Here is an 18,456-nt window from a genome sequence, read left to right as displayed (position 1 = left end):
GGGCTCATTAAACATAAGTATATTCACTGGTTCTGATTAACACTCCTTTTTAGCCTCCCTTGAGAGGAGTAAAGTTCCAGTAAGTCATAGTCTTTCACAGCCTAATCATGGAAGTAACGTCTCATCACCTTTGCTGTATTCTGTTTGCTAAAAACAAGTCATTAGGCTCAGTCCACATGCAAGAGGAGAGGATTATATAAGGGCGTGAGTACCAGGAGGCAGGATCACTGGGAACCATGTCAGAAGCTGCCTACCATAATCCCATCCCGTTACAGTTGGTCACTTCCTCTTGAGGATGATCCAGATTGGCTGTCCTTTTTCCACAATAATCAGTTCCATGGTGACCTCTGTGGCAAAGGAGTCTAGCTACAGAACCACTGGAAGCAAAGTCAACCTCCAGTTTCATGTACTCATGGTTTTGATCTAATCAATATGATCTATTTGTTTGCTGAGGTCATATGAAATATGTATTGATTTACTGAAGTAAAAGCAGGTATTGTGTGAATGTCTATCCATCCACTGAGGTCAGAACAAGCACACCCACACAGAAAAGAGGAGAGTATGCTATTCCTCCAGTTCACCTCATTCTTTAACACCTAATTCCTTGATACTTGGAAAATTAGCTAACAGAGGTTAGCATGGTTTTTTTTGTTTTTTTGTTTTTTTTTTTTAATTTTTTTTTTTCAAAATTTTTTATTTATTTTTTTGGGACAGAGAGAGACAGAGCATGAACGGGGGAGGGGCAGAGAGAGAGGGAGACACAGAATCGGAAAGAGGTTAGCATGGTTTAATGCAACTTATAAATATCTCAAGACAGCCAACCAGTCAGTCTTGTAGAGATCTTCATTGGAAGGCAAATAGAATTTTTCGTTCGAGGTCCTAATCCTTTATAAATGACTTCCTTACTGTGGTAGATTTGCTTAGAGAGCCAGAAGCTATAGTAGATGATGGCCTCACATGCCTGATTTGCTTTGCCAGTCCCCAGGTGCTTTTCTCTAGGTGCATTCACTTCATATAAGCATGTACACATGTAGCATAAAGCTTGAGTTCTTGAGTTGTATTTGATGCATTTGTTTATGTAGAGAGGGACTACATATGGCTTTATCTTTAGTAATCCAGTTCTCAGTGTCTCAGGGGCCTGATCATACAGTCTAGAGCATTAGGATTGGCACATGAGTGTATATAAAGGTAGATTTTAGTCAGTCCCAGGGCGGTGTACTTCCTGCCAGGATCACCATTTGAAGTTCAGCTACTCGCAAGAGCATCCAAGAAAATGAATAAGTTATTATAATGGATGGATGCAGCACTCCATTGGATGTGTCTAACCTGGGGGAAGGCTGTTTTATTAGAGAACTGTGCTGTCTTTTCAGGTGTGAAGTCTTGTAGCTAAGGTCTCCGTTGAGCCAGTAGTTCAGGGTAAAGGAGTACATAAGGCTTTTGTGATGTTTGATGTGGAGGTTCTCAGATTTTCTTGGTTCATGGTGTTCCTAGTGTTGTAATTGTTTTGACAGTATCCATATGCTAAAAGAAATACCTAAAAGGTTCCATTTATAGAGTCAAACAACTCAGTAAGTGTTTATGTTCTAACACCTTAGTAAGTGTTTGAAAAAGTAATATACATAAACAGTTTTCTAAAGATTATTTTATTCTTAGCTACAGTAACTTGCTAATGGGATATATATGCCTGTTTAACACTGCACAGTTTGTCAGACTTTGCAATCAGATTAGACACCACTTATTTCCTGATCCACATTGATTTTTCACATATATTTGCTTTTTGTCATAATTGCTGAAAACCCAGCCTTGCAAATATGTCCATCAAACAGAATATTGACATGGGATGACTTTGCAACTGAGTTCCACTTCAAGTTGTAGTTCTTGCTCTGCCTGACAGATACCAAGTACATCTGCGTTTGTCCTGAAATTTTAAAACATCCTTTGGTAGCCCTGTGAATTTGCTATAGCATTCACGGACACCTCCGCCACTGTTTGGAGACTGCAGGTCCCATAGACAGCCACTTGTTTGTGAAAGTGGTCAAGGCCTTAGGAGTCAGGTTTGGCTCTTAATTGGAAGTAAATCTCCATGGACAATGGAACTTCTGGGGTTTTATCTTACTGGTGGAACTTAAATTCAGGGAGAGCCCATCGCATGATAAGATAGTGGGTTGGAGAGACATGACTTTTCTTGCAGTGAGACAGTCTCAGTCCCAGTAACAGGCAAGCAGTAGCAGCTCCCAAAGGGAAGAAGTGCTTATGTGCAGAAACCCAGTGATTAACAAATACTGCCTTAGTCTTGTTGCTGGAAATTCCAATCAGCTCTGAGTTTGGTTATAGACATTTGTAATTTCTGGGGATCTGAAGGAGAAAGGGAACTCCGGAGAGGGCTTTATTTACTGTTGTCTGGACTGTTTCTAAGTCTTCTTACTGTAGAGTTCTCTGCTAAAATGGCAGTTTACAAGGTTCTCTACTGTGACTGGTAAAAATAGGCACCATTCGTGTTCTCATGGATTCTTTCCCTGGCCTCAGGTAGTTTCCCCATACCCGATCACATAAGTTGATCCGTATTTTGCTCAGTATTCAAAGGAAACCCTTTGAAGATCTCTGGGGTTCTCTCTGTACAGCACCCTCCTCTTTAGTACTCTGTAAAAACCAAATTATCTTTGTATTTTTTTTATGGAAAAAATTTAAACTAATGGTTATAGTACCATTCAAATTTCTATTTATTCTTGAGTTTTAATAAGTTCTATTTTTCTAGGCATTTGTTCTATATTTCAAATTTATTGGTGTAAATCTAGTCACAGTAATCTTGTGGGTTTTTTTACACCTATCAAATCTGTGGTTATAGTCCCTTCTTTAATTCTCTATATATTTGTGCTTTCTCCTGTTTATTTCTGCACCAGTCTCCTCTCTTTTAACCCAAAATAGTTTACTTTTTTGCTGTTGAAAAACTAATGGAAAATTAAATTCAGTCAAATAGGGAAGAGAAATGCAGTCTTGAATAAATGGATCTGTGTTAAACATTAAAGAAGATCCATTCTCTATTACTGGAGGCTCTCAAAAATTTTGTGCTTAAAAATCACTTGGGATTTCTTGTTTAAAATGCAGAATACAAGGCATCACCCCCAGAAATTCTGTATCAGTCCGGAGTCCTGGCTAGGGCCCTGGTGTACTTTTTAATAAGCACCCAGATGATTCTTAAGTATGTGATTAGAAGACTACACTTTGAGAAATATACTCTAATGTGTGGTACAGACGAAAGATAAAAGTTTTAAAATCCCCCAGTGTCTAGTCCCCTGGCCAAATCTTTCTATTATACCAATAGCTTTCTTATCCACATCTTCCCTCACCTTTACCTCACCCTCAACTAAGTCCTCTGAGTAAGGCTTGCACTTACTCATTTCCTGCTAAAGCAGTATTTTGTATTAGTCTCTAGACTGTTCTTAAAAAATGTCTAGTCTAGGGGCGCCTGGGTGGCTCAGTCAGTTGAGCGTCCAACTTCCGCTCAGGTCATGATCTCGTGGTGTGTGAGTTTGAGCCCCGCGTCAGGCTCTGTGCTGACAGCTCGGAGCCTGGAGCCTGTTTCAGATTCCGTGTCTCCCTTTCTCTCTGACCTTCCCCTGCTCATGCTCTGTCTCTCTCTGTCTCAAAAATAAATAAAAACATTAAAAAAAAATTTAAAAAAAAAGTCTAGTCTAAGGGCGCCTGGATGGCTCAGTCTGTTAAGTGTCTGACTCTTGGTTTTGGCTCAGTTCATTATCTCACGGTTTGTGGGTGCGAGTCCCGTGTTGGGCTCTACACTGGCAGTGCAGAGCCTGCTTGGGATTCTCTCCCTCCCTCTCTCTGCCCCTCCCCCGGATGTGTGCACATGCACTCTCTCTCTCTCCGCCTCTCTCAAAATAAATAGATAAACAAAAATTTCAGTCTAGTCAGACACCTGAGGTTAGCCTCAGGGCACCATCCAGATTTGAACAGATCCCTACCATTTCCTTGACCAGTGGAAACTGGACCAAGACACCTAGATTCTTGGTTCAACTCCTACACAAGATGGTACAGGATTTGAGAGCAGATTATGGAAAAGTGCATCTCTCATAGTGAAGCCAGACATCTTGGGGATCCCCCCCCCCCCCGCCATTTTAGATGGATAGATTCATCCTCAGGTAGCTGAATATCCAGATTAGATCAGTGAGTTAGCCAAACATGGAGAAGAGACCATGGGACTCTAGATCCTCATGTGACTTTCTAGGAAGCCCTCCATATTTCATGGTGGCTCCAAATCTAAACATCCTCTCACTGAAGTTCTTGCCATAACCATAGTTGGGCATATCAGAGTTGTTGCTGCAGCACTGGTGACTTTTTCTAGGGCATCACCAAGGAGAGGGACTAGGACCTTATAAAGATACACTAGTAGGTGCCATATTCCTGCTCTCCAAAAACTGTAGAATTTTCTTATATATGTAGATCAGTGTTCTGGAACAGACCATAGATTAATGTTTGGGGTAGACCAACTTGTTGCCTTATATGAATGTGAAGGATCTTTCTTTATATATTCAAGGATCTAGAAGACCTGATTGAGATTCTCTTTCTCCAGTGAATAGGAATTGTCATAGTAAAAGGATAGGTTTGCTGTTGAGGGCATTTAGTATCTGAAGAGAAGATTAACTGAACAGATGGGTAAATTTTTTCCTAACTTTTGCAGACTAATCATAAAATAGAATCATAAAATGTTAGCCTTGGATGGGTATTTAGAGGTCATTTGAAGCAAATTCCCAGTAAAAGGTACAGCTAAGGAAACTTAATTCCAGAAGCATTAGATGTTTTATCAAAGATCATACTGTTTGGTGGCTGTAATATAAATACAAAAATGTAATTGTTCTGCATTTTGAATCCCACCAAATTAGGATCTTATAGACTAAAGCTGACAAATTAAGTTATCAGTAGCCATAAAACCAATTTGAAATCTTTACTAAGACAGATTGTGTTTAACAAAGCTGTATCTTCATATTTCAGGACTAAAAGCTGAAAATTGTATTGAGAACATGGGTAAGATATGCTTTTAAAGTATTATCTTTCTAAGGGGAATTTTATCAGTGTTCCTCTCCCAGGCATGCGGCAGAGCCAACCCACCATATTGTCATACCATCAGCCATCATTTTCTTGAGGCTAAGATGTGCTGCCGCTGCTACCACCGCCACCGCCGCCGCCACCACCACCACCACCACCACCACCATGTCAGGTGGAGGGCCCAGGAGCCTCTGCTGCTTACTCTCCACCCCTAGCCACGCCTGGGGCTGTGCTCTCAAACACAGCATTTGCCTTGGGCATGCAGGGACCATGCTACTCTCACCGTAGCCTGTCCATGTAGGAGCTTAAAGACTTCTAAATGCCCCTACATGATTCCTATGCACAGAGCTAGATTCATAGTCTTATATTTTGATATCTTAGGAGATAACATCTGGGGGACTGACAAAGGGAAGAAGTAGAGTGCATTTGGCTTAAGGAGGGAATTGGGGGGGACAGAATGGTAATATGGTTTGTCTGTCTCTGCTTCCTCAGTGAAAAATAAGAGGAGGTAACAAAAATAATCTTTCTCAGAGGACCATAGGAAAGATTTGGGAAGAAAAACAGGATTTCTATGAGGAATGGCATTATCAGATAAGCCCAATAGATTTGAACCAAGGTTTCCAGAAAATGCTTTAGGCTAATGCATGCTTTGGGTGGATCCTTTTGAAGATTTCCTTGCTAAAAAGTTTGAGAATAACGGTCTGCTTCTAGCTGTCTTCCTGGCTAGTTTTTCTGTGAATTCTTCATGTAATTAAAATAAATCCATATCCATTTGCTTTGAGATTAAAATCTTAAATTTCTCATATTACTGTATTTTTGTAAGCCAACCTAAATCTTTATTATTAACAAGCATTTAAAAATAGAGTGAACCTGACATTTATTTAAATCTGATGATAGTACTTAGGTAATGAAAACGTGTTTGTATTTCAGAATATTCTCAACCCATCTATATCTACAACCCTGGTAAGTGTGCTCTAATTTTTAAAAATAATCTTTAAATGGATGTTTAATATTTAGCAGCTCTTTCCTGCAAATTAGCAAATTCACTTCTTAGCTGAAGAAAGAGTACTTTGCAGACAGGAAGGGAAGTAACTTGACAGATAAGCGGGGGTGGGGGGTGGTAATCTATTTTGGGGAAACTTACCTTCCTACAAATGAGAGGGGTTGGGTCTTTGGAGATCTGAAGAATATGGAAACGTTCAGGAGAGTAGACCTGAAGAGCTAGTTGCTTTTGACAGGTCTGAGGACCTCTTATGTATAGTTCTGTATTTAGTCATTGAAATTAGCCTGTGTGGCACCACACATCCAGATGAAAGTAGAAAAGCTACTCATTTGCATCTGTCAGAGATGCTGATATTTGCTATCATTTGACTAAAGTATCTAGGTGATTAGATGCTTTTCCTCCCTAAGTTTCCACTTATGGTGATATGACTCAGATCACTTCTTTGCATTTAAGTTCCTTACTATGTGTTTGGCCCATGTAGCTACAGTATGTTTTTCTTTATTGATGAGAGAACAGCATCTGGCTTTTTCTTAAGTATGCAATTTACTTGATTTTTAGCAGATATTTCCTGTCCTGATGTGAAGCATTTTATGCCCTTGAGGACTTGCTTTGCAACACTTCTTATTGGCCCATTGCAGCCACAAGTTTTACTGGTCATTTCACAGAGATTTCAGCAAACTCTTCAAGACAGACATTTTTCTAGCTCATTGAGATCCCCAAGAGATTTGCTATATGTGATGATTTTTCTTTATAAAGGGGGCCAGAGGAAGGTTCCAATTAGGTACATTTAGACTCTGGCTTACATTTAGTAGCTTTAGTTGACTGGATGTACCAAGTGATTCTTTATGGCTATCATACCTGAAAATAGTTTGTTGTAACTATAGTAATTCTCAGTTATTTTGTCTTATCACTAAAACGGATAAGTTTCTTCTTATAACTTAGGTGAGAAAAACCAGAATCTTGAAGACTCTGGTAAGACATTTTCATAAACTCTGGGGGTTTTCATTTGCAATATGGCTCTCTTAGTGATGGAAACAGGTAAGCATGGCATGGTAAGGAAAAGTCAGAAGAAGGCAGAACCCACTTTAGCGTACTCGTTTGGTATATCAGAGCCCTCCTGAGTTACAGATGGACCTTCTTTGTAAAGATGACACAGCAGCTCTCTCTCTTACCTATCTGTCTTATCTCCAAGATGACCCACAGAGCAGTTAGAGACATGACATGAGGAATTAGTTCTAAAGAGCATATTTTCTGCTTTTATATAAGGTCAGCTGTTACATGGGTAGAGGAAGGTATGACTAATTACTCACAAACTCTTGTGACCTAGGGTTAGGGTGTTGGGCAGGAGCATTAAAAAATGGCATTATTCTTTTCTAAATTAAAATGATTTTGTGTATTTATTTCTGCTTCCAGCAATCTGAGTAATAAATGCTGTTAACTATATACATCTGATTGTTTAGTGTATTTCAAAGTACAACTCATTTCCAGGTTTTTGTTTTTGTCTTTTTTTTTATAATGATATTACTCAAATGTCCTCAAGGGTGCTGAGACAGGGACCCTCATAAATTAATGATAAGATTGTAAATTGGAACTTTTTTGAAGGGCAGTTTGATAGTATGTAGCCTTAAAAATGTCCATGCCTTTTAACCTAGTTTTAACACTTTTTAGATATTTGTCCTAAGGAAATATAAAGATTTGTGTGCAAAATGTTTACACTGTGATGGTAGCCAGAATTTATAAATAACCTTAGTGTCCAACAGTGGGGTATTGTTAACTAATATCCATATTATGAAACACTAAACAACTTAAAAATCATGTTTTTGAAAAATATTTAAAGACATGAGAAAGTGCTTATAGTGGCAAGTAAAAATATGTAAAACAGTGTACAGACTGTAATGGCAACTTCATTTTAACTATCAAAAGATACAAACATCCACTTACAAATAAGTACTGGGTATGTAATGTAAAGAATGATGACTAGACTACTGCTGTATGGCACATTTTAAAGTTGTTAAGAGAGTAGATCTTGTCACAAGGGAAAAATTCTTTCTTTTTTAAAATAACTACATGAGATGCTTTTTAAAATTCTCCATTCTTTCTTTTTTTAAATAACTATATGAGATGCTGGATGTTAATTGTAATCATTTCACAATATATATAATTCAAATCATCATGCTATACACCTTAAACTTACAGTGCTATCAATTACATCATCAATAAAGTTGGGAAAAATGCTTAAAAATGTATATGAACATACATTATACATAGCAAAGAAATTGAAAGGAGATATACCAAAAATGTTGAGCATGAGTAGCTCTGAAATCTGGATTTTGAGTAATTTTTAATAATTTCCTGTGTTTTTCCAAATTATCTGTAATTGTATGTAATCGAGAAGTTTTATTTTTAAGAAATAAATCTAGGTCAGAGTCTTTGGACTGAATCTTAAAAAATCAACAAGAGCTGAGAGGAAGTTTTGCTTACTTTCAGAGAGCTCCTGGGTCAGTAGCCATAGTTGTTCTCACCGTTAAGTCAGACTCCAGGCCCCTGTCCCCTGCCACCTCTCAGAGCTTTTAGTTTTCCACTGTAAAAAGCCATATAAATATAAGGTTACATTAATTTTCAAGTTGATTGTATTTTTCACTAAACAATTTCTGCTCTCATCTTTAGGAACGAAAAGCCAGGAGACCACTGTCTTACCTGGTAAGTGATCTTTTCCGTACCCTCTGAGACTGGCTATAAGGTTAGGAGGTGACATGAGGACTGACTCCTAGGACTAAGGCCATTGTTGGACATGGAAGAGTTTGAGGAATGAGTTAAGCCAGAACAGAGGGACTCCGTTAATTGAATGTTTAATATGTTCCACGCAGTGTACTAAGCACTTTTATGATGTATCTCCTTTAATTATCATTTACTTCAAACCTACAGTGTAAGTATTTCTTGGCATAAATAAGGAATTGAAGCTCAGAGGGATTAGAAGCCTGCCCAATCACAGAACTAATAATTATAATGACAATAGTACTAGACCAAGCAGACTCTTAGACCCAGCACTATTTCGTTTAAAAGCCAATGTGCTAGGACTGCCTTATAAAGATTGATTGAAGATATATGGGCCATATCATGAAAGTTCTTGAAGACCAGGCTAAAGAGTGGGCTTGCTTTGTCAGAGGATGAAGAGCCATTGAAAGGTGTTTGGGGTGGGGGGGAGTACCTGGGTGGCTCAGTTGGTTAAACGTCCAGCATTTCATTTTCACTCAGGTCATGATCTCGCGGCTCGTGGCATTGAGCCCCGTGTCAGGCTATGCATTGGCCGCACAGAGCCTGTTGGGATTTTCTCCCTCTCTCTCTCTCTGACCCTCCCCCACTTGTGCATGTGCTCGCTCTCTCTCAAATAAATTAAAAAATTAAAAAATAAATAAATTAATTAAAAATAAAAGATGGGGTGCCTGCGTGGCTCAGTCGGTTAAGCGTCCAACTCTTGATTTTGGCTCAGGTCATAATCTCATAGTTTGTGGGTTCCAGCCCCATGTGGGGCTGTGCACTGATAGCATGGACCCTGCTTGGGGTTCTCTCTCTCCCTCTCTCTCTGCCCCTCCCTTGCTCTCTTTTTCTCAAAAATAAATAAAACTTAAAAAAAAAAAAAAGGTGTTTTTGTTGATAGTTTTCTTTTCCCTTTTTTTTTTTTTTTAAAGGATTGGAGATGGGGGAAGTGTAGACAGAGGGGACCATTCACAATGCAAGACAATTGATTAACACTAATATTTATTTTTGTCTTGAGGTGTGATGAGCCATGAACCCACGCAAATACCTGGTAAGACAGCTTTCTTTTTACTCTTTGGGTCCAAGTATGAGGTGAGAAGAATTCCCCCAGGCATTAAGAAATATATCTTCATGAGACTATTATTCATTAGCATTTCCCTTACAGCCTACTGCTAGCCATTCTACTAAGATTTAGCTGGGGAGGAGAGTAGAAAGGAAAAAAAGTGTCTTTCTTCCCTAGCATTCATATGTTCCTAGAGCAGGAAACTTAGCTTGTTAGGGGCATGGCTGAAGGCAAGGCTGCTGGGACCTGGAGGCATGCAGGCCAGCACCTTCTAGGTTCTATAGCTTAAGTTACTCAGAAAATTCAGTGTCATGAAGACGCTGACTATTCGCTTTGGCTAACATTTCAGCATCTAGAATTTCCAGGTAACAAAATACAGTCTTCTAGCATACAGACAAGCCATGGCAGAAAGCTTCTCTAAGCTTGAAGTGGATTTGCACAGTGAGGGCTCTCATAGCCATAGCTTTTAAATAAAAAGCCAGGAATCACAGTGCAGTGGGAGCTTTGGCATTTATATCACTTAAGCTCATCAGACAAGAAGAGTTGGGAGAACGTACTCATTGGAGCAAACTGTAAGTCACTGAAAACTTCTTTCTCGTTTAGGAATGAAAATTCCAGAAACTTTTTCACTACCTGGTAAGCAGTGGTTGGCATATGAGAGAAGAAGTTACCCATTTGGGGGGTTTAGTTAACAGTTGTCACCATTAGATATGCAGGGGAGCCTCAGTACTTTGCACAAGATCACGTAAGTGAGTGAAGGACCCAGGTCTCTTAACTTACGGCCAAGTACCCATTATTCCTGAAGACTTTGGTTCCTTAAGTGTTTTTCCAGTTTTATTTACCATGGCACATTTAGCCTACCAATAAAATATAATCATGAAAAAAGATATTTAAACAGTGTGAGGCTGTGGTGAGGACAAGGCTATTGAGGAGCCTTGAGCTTCTGTGACCAGAGAAACTGTATAGTGTTTCCTGTCAAGTTCCTCAGAAGGGGCTCAGAAAATATGCTTACAGAGGAGGAAAAATGTTGAAAGGCCCCCAAACTTCATTTTTTTTTCCTGGATTTGCCGTGTTGTGTCACACATTTATTTGGTTACAACTTTGAAGTGAACCTCTAACAACACTGATGACACACCTTATGTGTCTACAACTCTTCAGCTCAGTGGCCCGAGTTTGCATAGTATTTTCATTGGCTCCTTTGAGATACAGTGGTTATCTGAAAGGCAGCTGCTGAGCCAGGTGTCGGGAATGAACACAGGCTGTATAGACAGACAGTCCCAGCTTAATGAAGTCTTTCCTCTGCCATTTTCACAGGGTAACTTTTTATGTAAGCTATTTCACTTTCCTGTGCTGGTGCTTCTGCTTCCGCTTCCACATCTGTAAAATGAAAATTTATGTCTTGCAGGACTGATTAAAGTCCTAATGAGATAAAGTTTGGCAAAATGAATGGTAGTTTAAAATAGTTAAAATAGTAGTAAGTTGTAGCTGTCTTTATTATTATTATCTGAAATTCTTTCTCATTTAGGAATAAAAGTGGTGCAACTGGATGAAAAACCTGGTAATAAATTCTTTTTTGGGGGTGGAGGTACCATGGGGTTCTGGGTCCTTTAATATTATCATTCAGTTAGCTCAGTCTTAAGGGGGTTAAGGAAGACACCTGGGCTGCACAGCTTCTTTGATACCCCAGTATGCAAGCCAGAGGGAGAAAATATTGAGAACCCCTTTCAGTGTGAGCAGCAGGCTGCTATTATGGCTCTCTGGGCTAAGCAAAGAAAAAGATAGTTGACCGGCAACTGGAAGAGTTGGCTTCCAGCTGCACATGTGTATTGCAGAATGGAACAGGAGGCTTCCCCGGGTCAGGTGGCTACTGTGAGGGGATCTGTAGTAACAGGAACAGCATCATCAGAGAAGTGTGTATGAGAAGCCTACAGCATGAGACCAGTCATTCTGTGTTCCTCACTGCACTTGCCATGTCCTCCAGAGAGGCCACTAGGTTTTGCTGGGAATGTTTTGTATTGTGCTCTCTCCTAGAAAGCTGTGTGTAGTGCAAGCTTTTTAAAAGTGTCAAAACATTTACACAGGATCTCGTTTAATCGTTAAGATAAATATTGTTATTGCCATTTCAGAGATGAAAGTATGGAATATAGGAAATTTAAGGAACCTGTAAAGGACTAGAAAGAGAAAACCAGGACTCACACTTTTCAAATTTTGTTCACTTTCTGTCATATGACACTTGTCTTCCAGCCAGATTTAGTTATAAAAAAAATACGCCTCTATCCTGGGCTCCTGGAATGGGTATCTGGCTTCAAAACTATCAAAATATGGCAATATTGTAATATTTCAATGCTAGCACAGCATTGTAATTGAGGTGGTATATCATAGTAATGGAGAACAGAGGCTTTGAAATCAGACATTGCTACCACTGATTGCCTCTGTGATTTTGTGCAAGTTTTGAGGAACATCTGTATAATACTGATAACTATATCTACTGGGACTGTAAGAAATCTGACAATTACATAAATCGTTTACACAATGCATGACACATAGAAAGCACTCAGTAAATAGTTGGTATTAATGTTGTACTTGGGAATCTTAGTTCAACGTGCAGAAAAAGTACTTTTTTGTAAATAAAATTTTAATTTTTCTTTTAATGGAAACACATGTACATACAAGGTAAACAAAATTTCAAAGAGCACAAGTGAGTAAAAATTAAACCCTTCCCCAACCCCACACATACATATAAGCCCAATACCCTGCCCTGCAGGCCCATTCTCAGAGATAACCATGTTTGCTTAATCATTTAGTCAGATTTTTCTCTTTCTGGATATATAGATGTACAATGCAACTAACTCAAAATCTGTTTCTATTTTAGAAGACCAAAGTCAGGAAGATATCGGCAATCCTAGTAAGAAATACTTCATTTCCTTAGTTGATAAGTGTCTGATCTGCAATATAAAAGAAGTGACAAATTTATTTTTCTTCAATAACAGGAACAAAGTTTCAAGAGTTTCAGGAATCATAGTAATGGAATATAATGTCATATCCAAATGCTTATTGTGTGTATATGGTGGGAGCAACTGGGCTTTATTTCTTAAGCAGTCATTTTCAGCTGTGTTCTGTTTAGAGTTGTGGTTCTCAACCCTATCAACCCACTTCTCCCTTTTTATAACAAGTATTTATAAAGCCTTTATACTATCCTGAAGTACCATTCATAGATAAGAAGACCCACCTGCACCCATAAAAATATCAGTATAATTTTTTAATTATAATTTATAACAAAATTATGTACATTTCAATATGTAAGTGCCTACATTATACTAAAAGACATAATGGACAGATGATTGTATTTACTTAACACAAATTGGATTTAAGAGAAGACTGGAAGCTATTCTATGCAAGTATAAGAAAATGAAAGAGAAGAAGTAGAAACTAGATGGAAACTAATGTTTATTAAAACTATCCAAAAATACTTTGTTTCTACATAAAATTGATTTTGGTTCTGGGTTTAAGCATTATAAATAGATTATTAACTTACATGTGTGTCTGGCGGTGCATTTGAAGTTTGTGTGGAAGTGGGTTAATTTTTCATTGTGCAAACACTGTCCAGAGCATTGGACAGCATCCATCTTGCCTTCTGTACTTCTACCTCACTATTGTGACTATCAAAAAATATTCTGACAAGTTCCCAAACTGCCTCTTAGGGGACAGTACTGCTCCCTTGAGAACCACGGCTCTGTAGTAACAAACTAATGTATGAATACACCTGCCTCTCCATTTCCCCATCTGTATACATACAAATGCATGGCAAGTAAATTGATAATATGAGTTAAAGACTTATAAAATTTATTGCCTGTTTCTCTGTGTTTCATGTATGAAATCTGAGTGGTGATCCCATTTGGATACTTCCTAGTTCTCCCTTGTATGGTCTAAGCCAAAATATAGCCATAATTTAGTTAAGGGATAACTGAATTATCATGTGAAACATCATCTTCACATGGATGGACTGCACTGTTCCTCTTCACTAGTTCCTATGTAAGGGAAGCCATTTTCTACAGTGTTTCATGTACGGAGGGGAAAAGTTAATTTATTTTATCAGCTGGCAGGACTCAGCATTTAAAAGTGCAGCTATATTTAATCATTTATTAGTCGCTGGTGGCATATATATATTAGATATAGCCTTACTTGAAATAAACACAGAATTAAACTTTACCTTGCATGTATATACAGAAAATGAAAACAGAAAATTGCTATGAAATTCTAGAGAACTTGAACAACAACAACAAAGTATGTTGTCTGCATAGATATTAAAAAGGCTGTGGAATCCTCGATGAAACCTAGAGCAGCATACCCTGATGGTATATATGAAAATGTAGCCTGAAATCTGTAATGAACTATATTTATTTCAACATTGTTTCTGGTTAGAAGTATTTTAGTTAAGTTTGTGACTCAGGCTAAATGTCTGCATGGTTTAGGTGGATAAAACTCAGTATCAGAAATGACATGTGTCAGTCACTGTGTCTTCTCATTAACAGCTCCAGGTCCGGTTCCAGTTCCAGTTCCAGGTCCCAAAACCCATCCCTCTGCATCCTCTGGCAAAATGCTCCTTCCACCATTGGCGACGTTCATCATTTTAATCATTGCTTCTGCTGTAAATCTCTTTGTTGCTCTGTAGTCTGTTACATTCTTTCTTACTTAAAATATCCTGAGGGATCCCACAGGAAACCATCAAAAGGAATGATGTATTTTTCACTTTTGGTCAAAGTCACTTGATAACATGAGGACTGCACATTTGTTATTTACTTTGCAAATTCAGAGTTGGTCCAGATATGTCATAGAATTCATTTTTCATTTATTTCTATATTAATTTATGATTGCAAAAAACTCGCCTGTATACTTCTGATTGAATTCAATAAAAGAATTTAAGATTGTTGGATATAATTTCAGAATTGCCAGATTATTAAAATATCAATACTGTTAGTGATTAACATGAATTTAATTCCTGAATTAGAATTTTAAAGATTCTTTTACTCATCTTTCAGTGATCAGACTTTAACTTCAAATAGCATCATCCCTCAATCTCTTCATCTTCCCTCAATATATGAACACTTACATAAACACAGTCGTTAACGAAGTGTTTCATTTATAGTCCCTGAGTTAAATCTCATATTAACCCAGGAAAGTAGACAGTAGTGAATGAATATATGTGCTAAATAAGCAAGGAAAAATGCGGTTATACAGTGTGGTATCCTTTCCCCAAGATACTGTGGTGGTTGAATAGTGACTTATTTAGGCCTAGGCTTTGATAACTGGCACTTGTTTACATTTTGCAATGTTTCAAAGAGGATTTAAGTCCACTTTGAAAGATCAGAGAAAAACTAAAAATGTAAACTAGGTGTTAGCGGTTCAATGTGCTTTTTTTAAAAAGTCTGTACACTTTTTTCCCCCCTTGTTTGGCTTATTTTATATCTAATTTTTAATTTTTTTAAATGTTTATTTTTGAGAGCGAGAGACCGAGCACAAGTGGGGGAGGGGCAGAGAGAGAGAAGGAGACAGAATCCGAAGCAGGCTCCAGGCTCTGAACTATCCAAGAGACCCACACAGGGCTTGAACCCATGGACTGAGGGATCATGACCTGAACTGAAGTCGGATGTTTAACTGAGTGAGCCACCCAGACACCCCTATTTTTAAAATGTTTAATTACAATTGACACAGAATATTAGTTTCAGGTGTACAACAGTGATTTAAGAATTACATACATTTTGAAATGCTTACCACAGTAAGTGTAGTTACCAGCTATCACTGCACAAAAGTTAATTACAGTATTATGGACTACATTGCCTATGCTTTGTATTTCATCCCTGTGACTTATTTTATAACTGGAAGTTTGTACCTCTTAATCCCTTTCATCCATTTTGCACACCTCCCTGCCCCCACCTCTCTGGCAACCACCAGGTCTCTGTATTTATGAGTTTGTTTCTGTGTTTTGTTTGTTCATTTGTTTTGTTTCTTAGCACATATAAATGAAATCATATGGTATTTGTCTTTCCCTGTCTGACATAGTCTAAATACCCTTTGGTTCATCCATGTCATCACAGACAGCAAGGTTTCATTATTTTTATGGCTGAGTCATATTCCATTGTATATATAAATACCGCAACTTCTTTGTGCATTCATCTATCAGTGGACACTTGAGTTGCTTCCATACCTTGGCTATTATAAACAATGCCACAATGAACTTGGGGTGCATATTACTTTGCGAGTTAGAGTTTTGGCTTGCTTTGGCTAAATACCTAGTAGTGGAACTACCGGATTATATAGTATTTCTGTTTTTAATTTTTTGAGGAACCCCCATACTGTTTTCCATCCTGGTTGTGCCAATTTACATTCCCACCATCAATGCACAAGTGTTCCCTTTTCTCTACATCCTCGCCAACACTTGTTATCTCTTGTCTCCTTGGTACTAGGCTTTCTGACTGTTATGAGGTGATACTTCATTGTGGTTTTGGTTTGCATTTTCCTGATATAGTGATGTTGAGCATCTCTCTTCATGTGTATGTTGGCCATCTGTATGTCTTCTTTGAAAAATGCCTATTTAGATCCTCTGCCCATTTTTAATCTGATTGTTGGTTTTCTTGGCATTTAGTTGTATGAATTCGTTCTTTTTTTGGTGGGGGGGGGGGAGGAAATTATCCCTTTATTGGATATATCATTTGCAGATACATTGTCCCATTCCATAGGTTGCCTCTTTGTTTTGTTGATGGTCCTTTGCTGTGCAAAAGCCTTTTTATCTTATATAGTCTCAGTTGTTTAGTTTTGCTTTTGTTTCCCATGCCTGAGGGGACAGATCTAGGAAAATAATTCTGGGGCTGATGTCCAGAATTACCTCTATGTTTTCTTTTAGGAGTTTTATGGTTTTAGGTCTCACATTTAAGTCTTCAATTCATTTTTAGTTTATTTTTGTGTGTGGTATAAAAAAGTGGCCAAATTTCATTCTTTTGCATGTAGTTTTCTAGTTTTCCCGGTACCATTTATTAAAGAGACTGTCTTTTCCTTGTGGTGCGTTCTTGCCTTCTTTATCACAGATTAATTCACCATATATATGTGGGTTTATTTCTGGGCTTTCTGTTCTATTTAGTTGATCCATGTGTCTTTTTATGTGCCAGTACCATACTGTTTTGATTACAATAGATTTGTACTATATTTGTAGTATATTTGTAGCGTGATACCTCCAGTTTTGTTCTTCTTTCTCAAGATTGCTTCGGCTATTTCATATCCTTTGTGGTTCCATACAAATTTTAGAATTATTTGTTCTGTGAAAAATACTATTGGCATTTTGATAGGGATTGTACTCAATCTGTAGATTGCTTTGGTTGGTATGGAAATTTAACATTATCCTTCCAGTTCATTAGCACAGAAAATCTTCCCATTTATCTGTGTCATCTTCAGTTTCTTCATGTCATCAATATCTTAATAATTTTCAGAGTGCAGGTCTTTGACCTCCTTGGTTAAATTTATTCCCTAGGTATTTTATTCTTTTTGATGTAATTGTACATGGGATTGTTTTCTTAATTTCTTTTTCTGATAGTTTGTTATTAGTGTATAGAAACAATAGATTGTGTTTATTAATTGTGTATTCTGAAACTTTACTGAATCATTTATTAGTCCTGGTAGTTTTTTGGTGGAGCATTAAGGTGTTCTTTATATAGTGTCATGCAGGTAGTGACAGTTTCATTTTTCTTTACCAGTTTGGATGCCTTTTATTTCCTTGTCTGATTGCTGCAGCTTGGACTTCCAATACTATGTTGAATAAGTGTGGTGAGAGTTTTATTAGTTTATTAGACCACTTAATTAGTTCTCAACTAGTAACTAATTAACCAGTTGATTAGTTGATTAGAACAACAAAATAAGTTGTCTTGTTCCTTAGAAGAAAAGCTTTCATCTTTTCACCATTGAGTATGTTCACTATAGGCTTGTCACATGTGGCCTGTTATGTTGAGGTACATTCCCTCTCTACCCGCTCTGTTGAGAATTTGTATCATAAATAGATGTTGAATTCTGTCACATGCTTTTTCTGCATCTATTGAAATGATCATACGATTTTTATCCTTCATTTTCTTAATATGTATCATGTTGATTTATTTGTAGATATTGAACTGTCCTTGCATCCCTGAAATAAATTCAAAATAAATTGATCATGGTGAATGATCCTTTTTTTTTTTTTTTAAACATACTGTTGAATTCAATTTATGAATATTTTGTTGAGGATTTTTGCATCTATGTTATTCTGGGGTGTTTGCAATTTTTAATTTTTTTCATACTGTCTCTGTCTGGGTTTGGTATCAGGGTGATGCTGGTCTCCGAGAAGGAATTTGGAATCATCCTCTAATATTTTTTTGGAATAGCTTGAGAAGGATAGGTATTAACTCTTCTTTAAATGTTTTGTACAAGTCACCTATGAAGCCATCTGGTCCTAGACTTTTTATGTTAGAGGTTTTTTGATTACTGATTCAATTTCATTACCTGTAATTGGTCTGTTCACATTTTCTGCTTATTCCTGATTTAATCTTAGAAG

General features: G+C 37.7%; 2 protein-coding genes across 4 annotated transcripts in view; one reads left to right on the top strand and one right to left on the bottom strand.

Annotated features, from left to right (window-relative positions):
* Positions 1-14,817, top strand: part of ART3 (ADP-ribosyltransferase 3 (inactive)) — a 141,124-nt gene extending 126,307 nt beyond the window's left edge. For 2 of the 3 annotated variants that reach the window (XM_042936162.1, XM_042936163.1), the window contains exons 4-12: positions 5,008-5,040; positions 5,992-6,024; positions 7,007-7,036; positions 8,732-8,764; positions 9,840-9,872; positions 10,488-10,520; positions 11,410-11,442; positions 12,757-12,789; positions 14,417-14,817. In XM_042936162.1, coding sequence (XP_042792096.1) covers positions 5,008-5,040; positions 5,992-6,024; positions 7,007-7,036; positions 8,732-8,764; positions 9,840-9,872; positions 10,488-10,520; positions 11,410-11,442; positions 12,757-12,789; positions 14,417-14,556 — 401 coding nt within the window. In that variant the 3' untranslated portion in view covers positions 14,557-14,817. The remainder of the gene's footprint in view (positions 1-5,007; positions 5,041-5,991; positions 6,025-7,006; positions 7,037-8,731; positions 8,765-9,839; positions 9,873-10,487; positions 10,521-11,409; positions 11,443-12,756; positions 12,790-14,416) is intronic. The other variant, XM_042936161.1, reaches the window with a different exon arrangement.
* Positions 8,572-18,456, bottom strand: part of NUP54 (nucleoporin 54) — a 54,531-nt gene continuing 44,646 nt past the window's right edge. The window contains exon 12 of the mRNA XM_042936159.1: positions 8,572-8,645. Within this exon, the coding sequence (XP_042792093.1) occupies positions 8,589-8,645 (57 nt within the window). The 3' untranslated portion in view covers positions 8,572-8,588. The remainder of the gene's footprint in view (positions 8,646-18,456) is intronic.

This window comes from Panthera leo, chromosome B1 (assembly GCF_018350215.1).
Source record: "Panthera leo isolate Ple1 chromosome B1, P.leo_Ple1_pat1.1, whole genome shotgun sequence".
Classification (NCBI taxonomy): Eukaryota; Metazoa; Chordata; class Mammalia; order Carnivora; family Felidae; genus Panthera; species Panthera leo.
The sequence above is the reverse complement of the archived record's forward strand: the minus strand, read 5'-3'. Positions and strand labels throughout refer to the sequence as shown.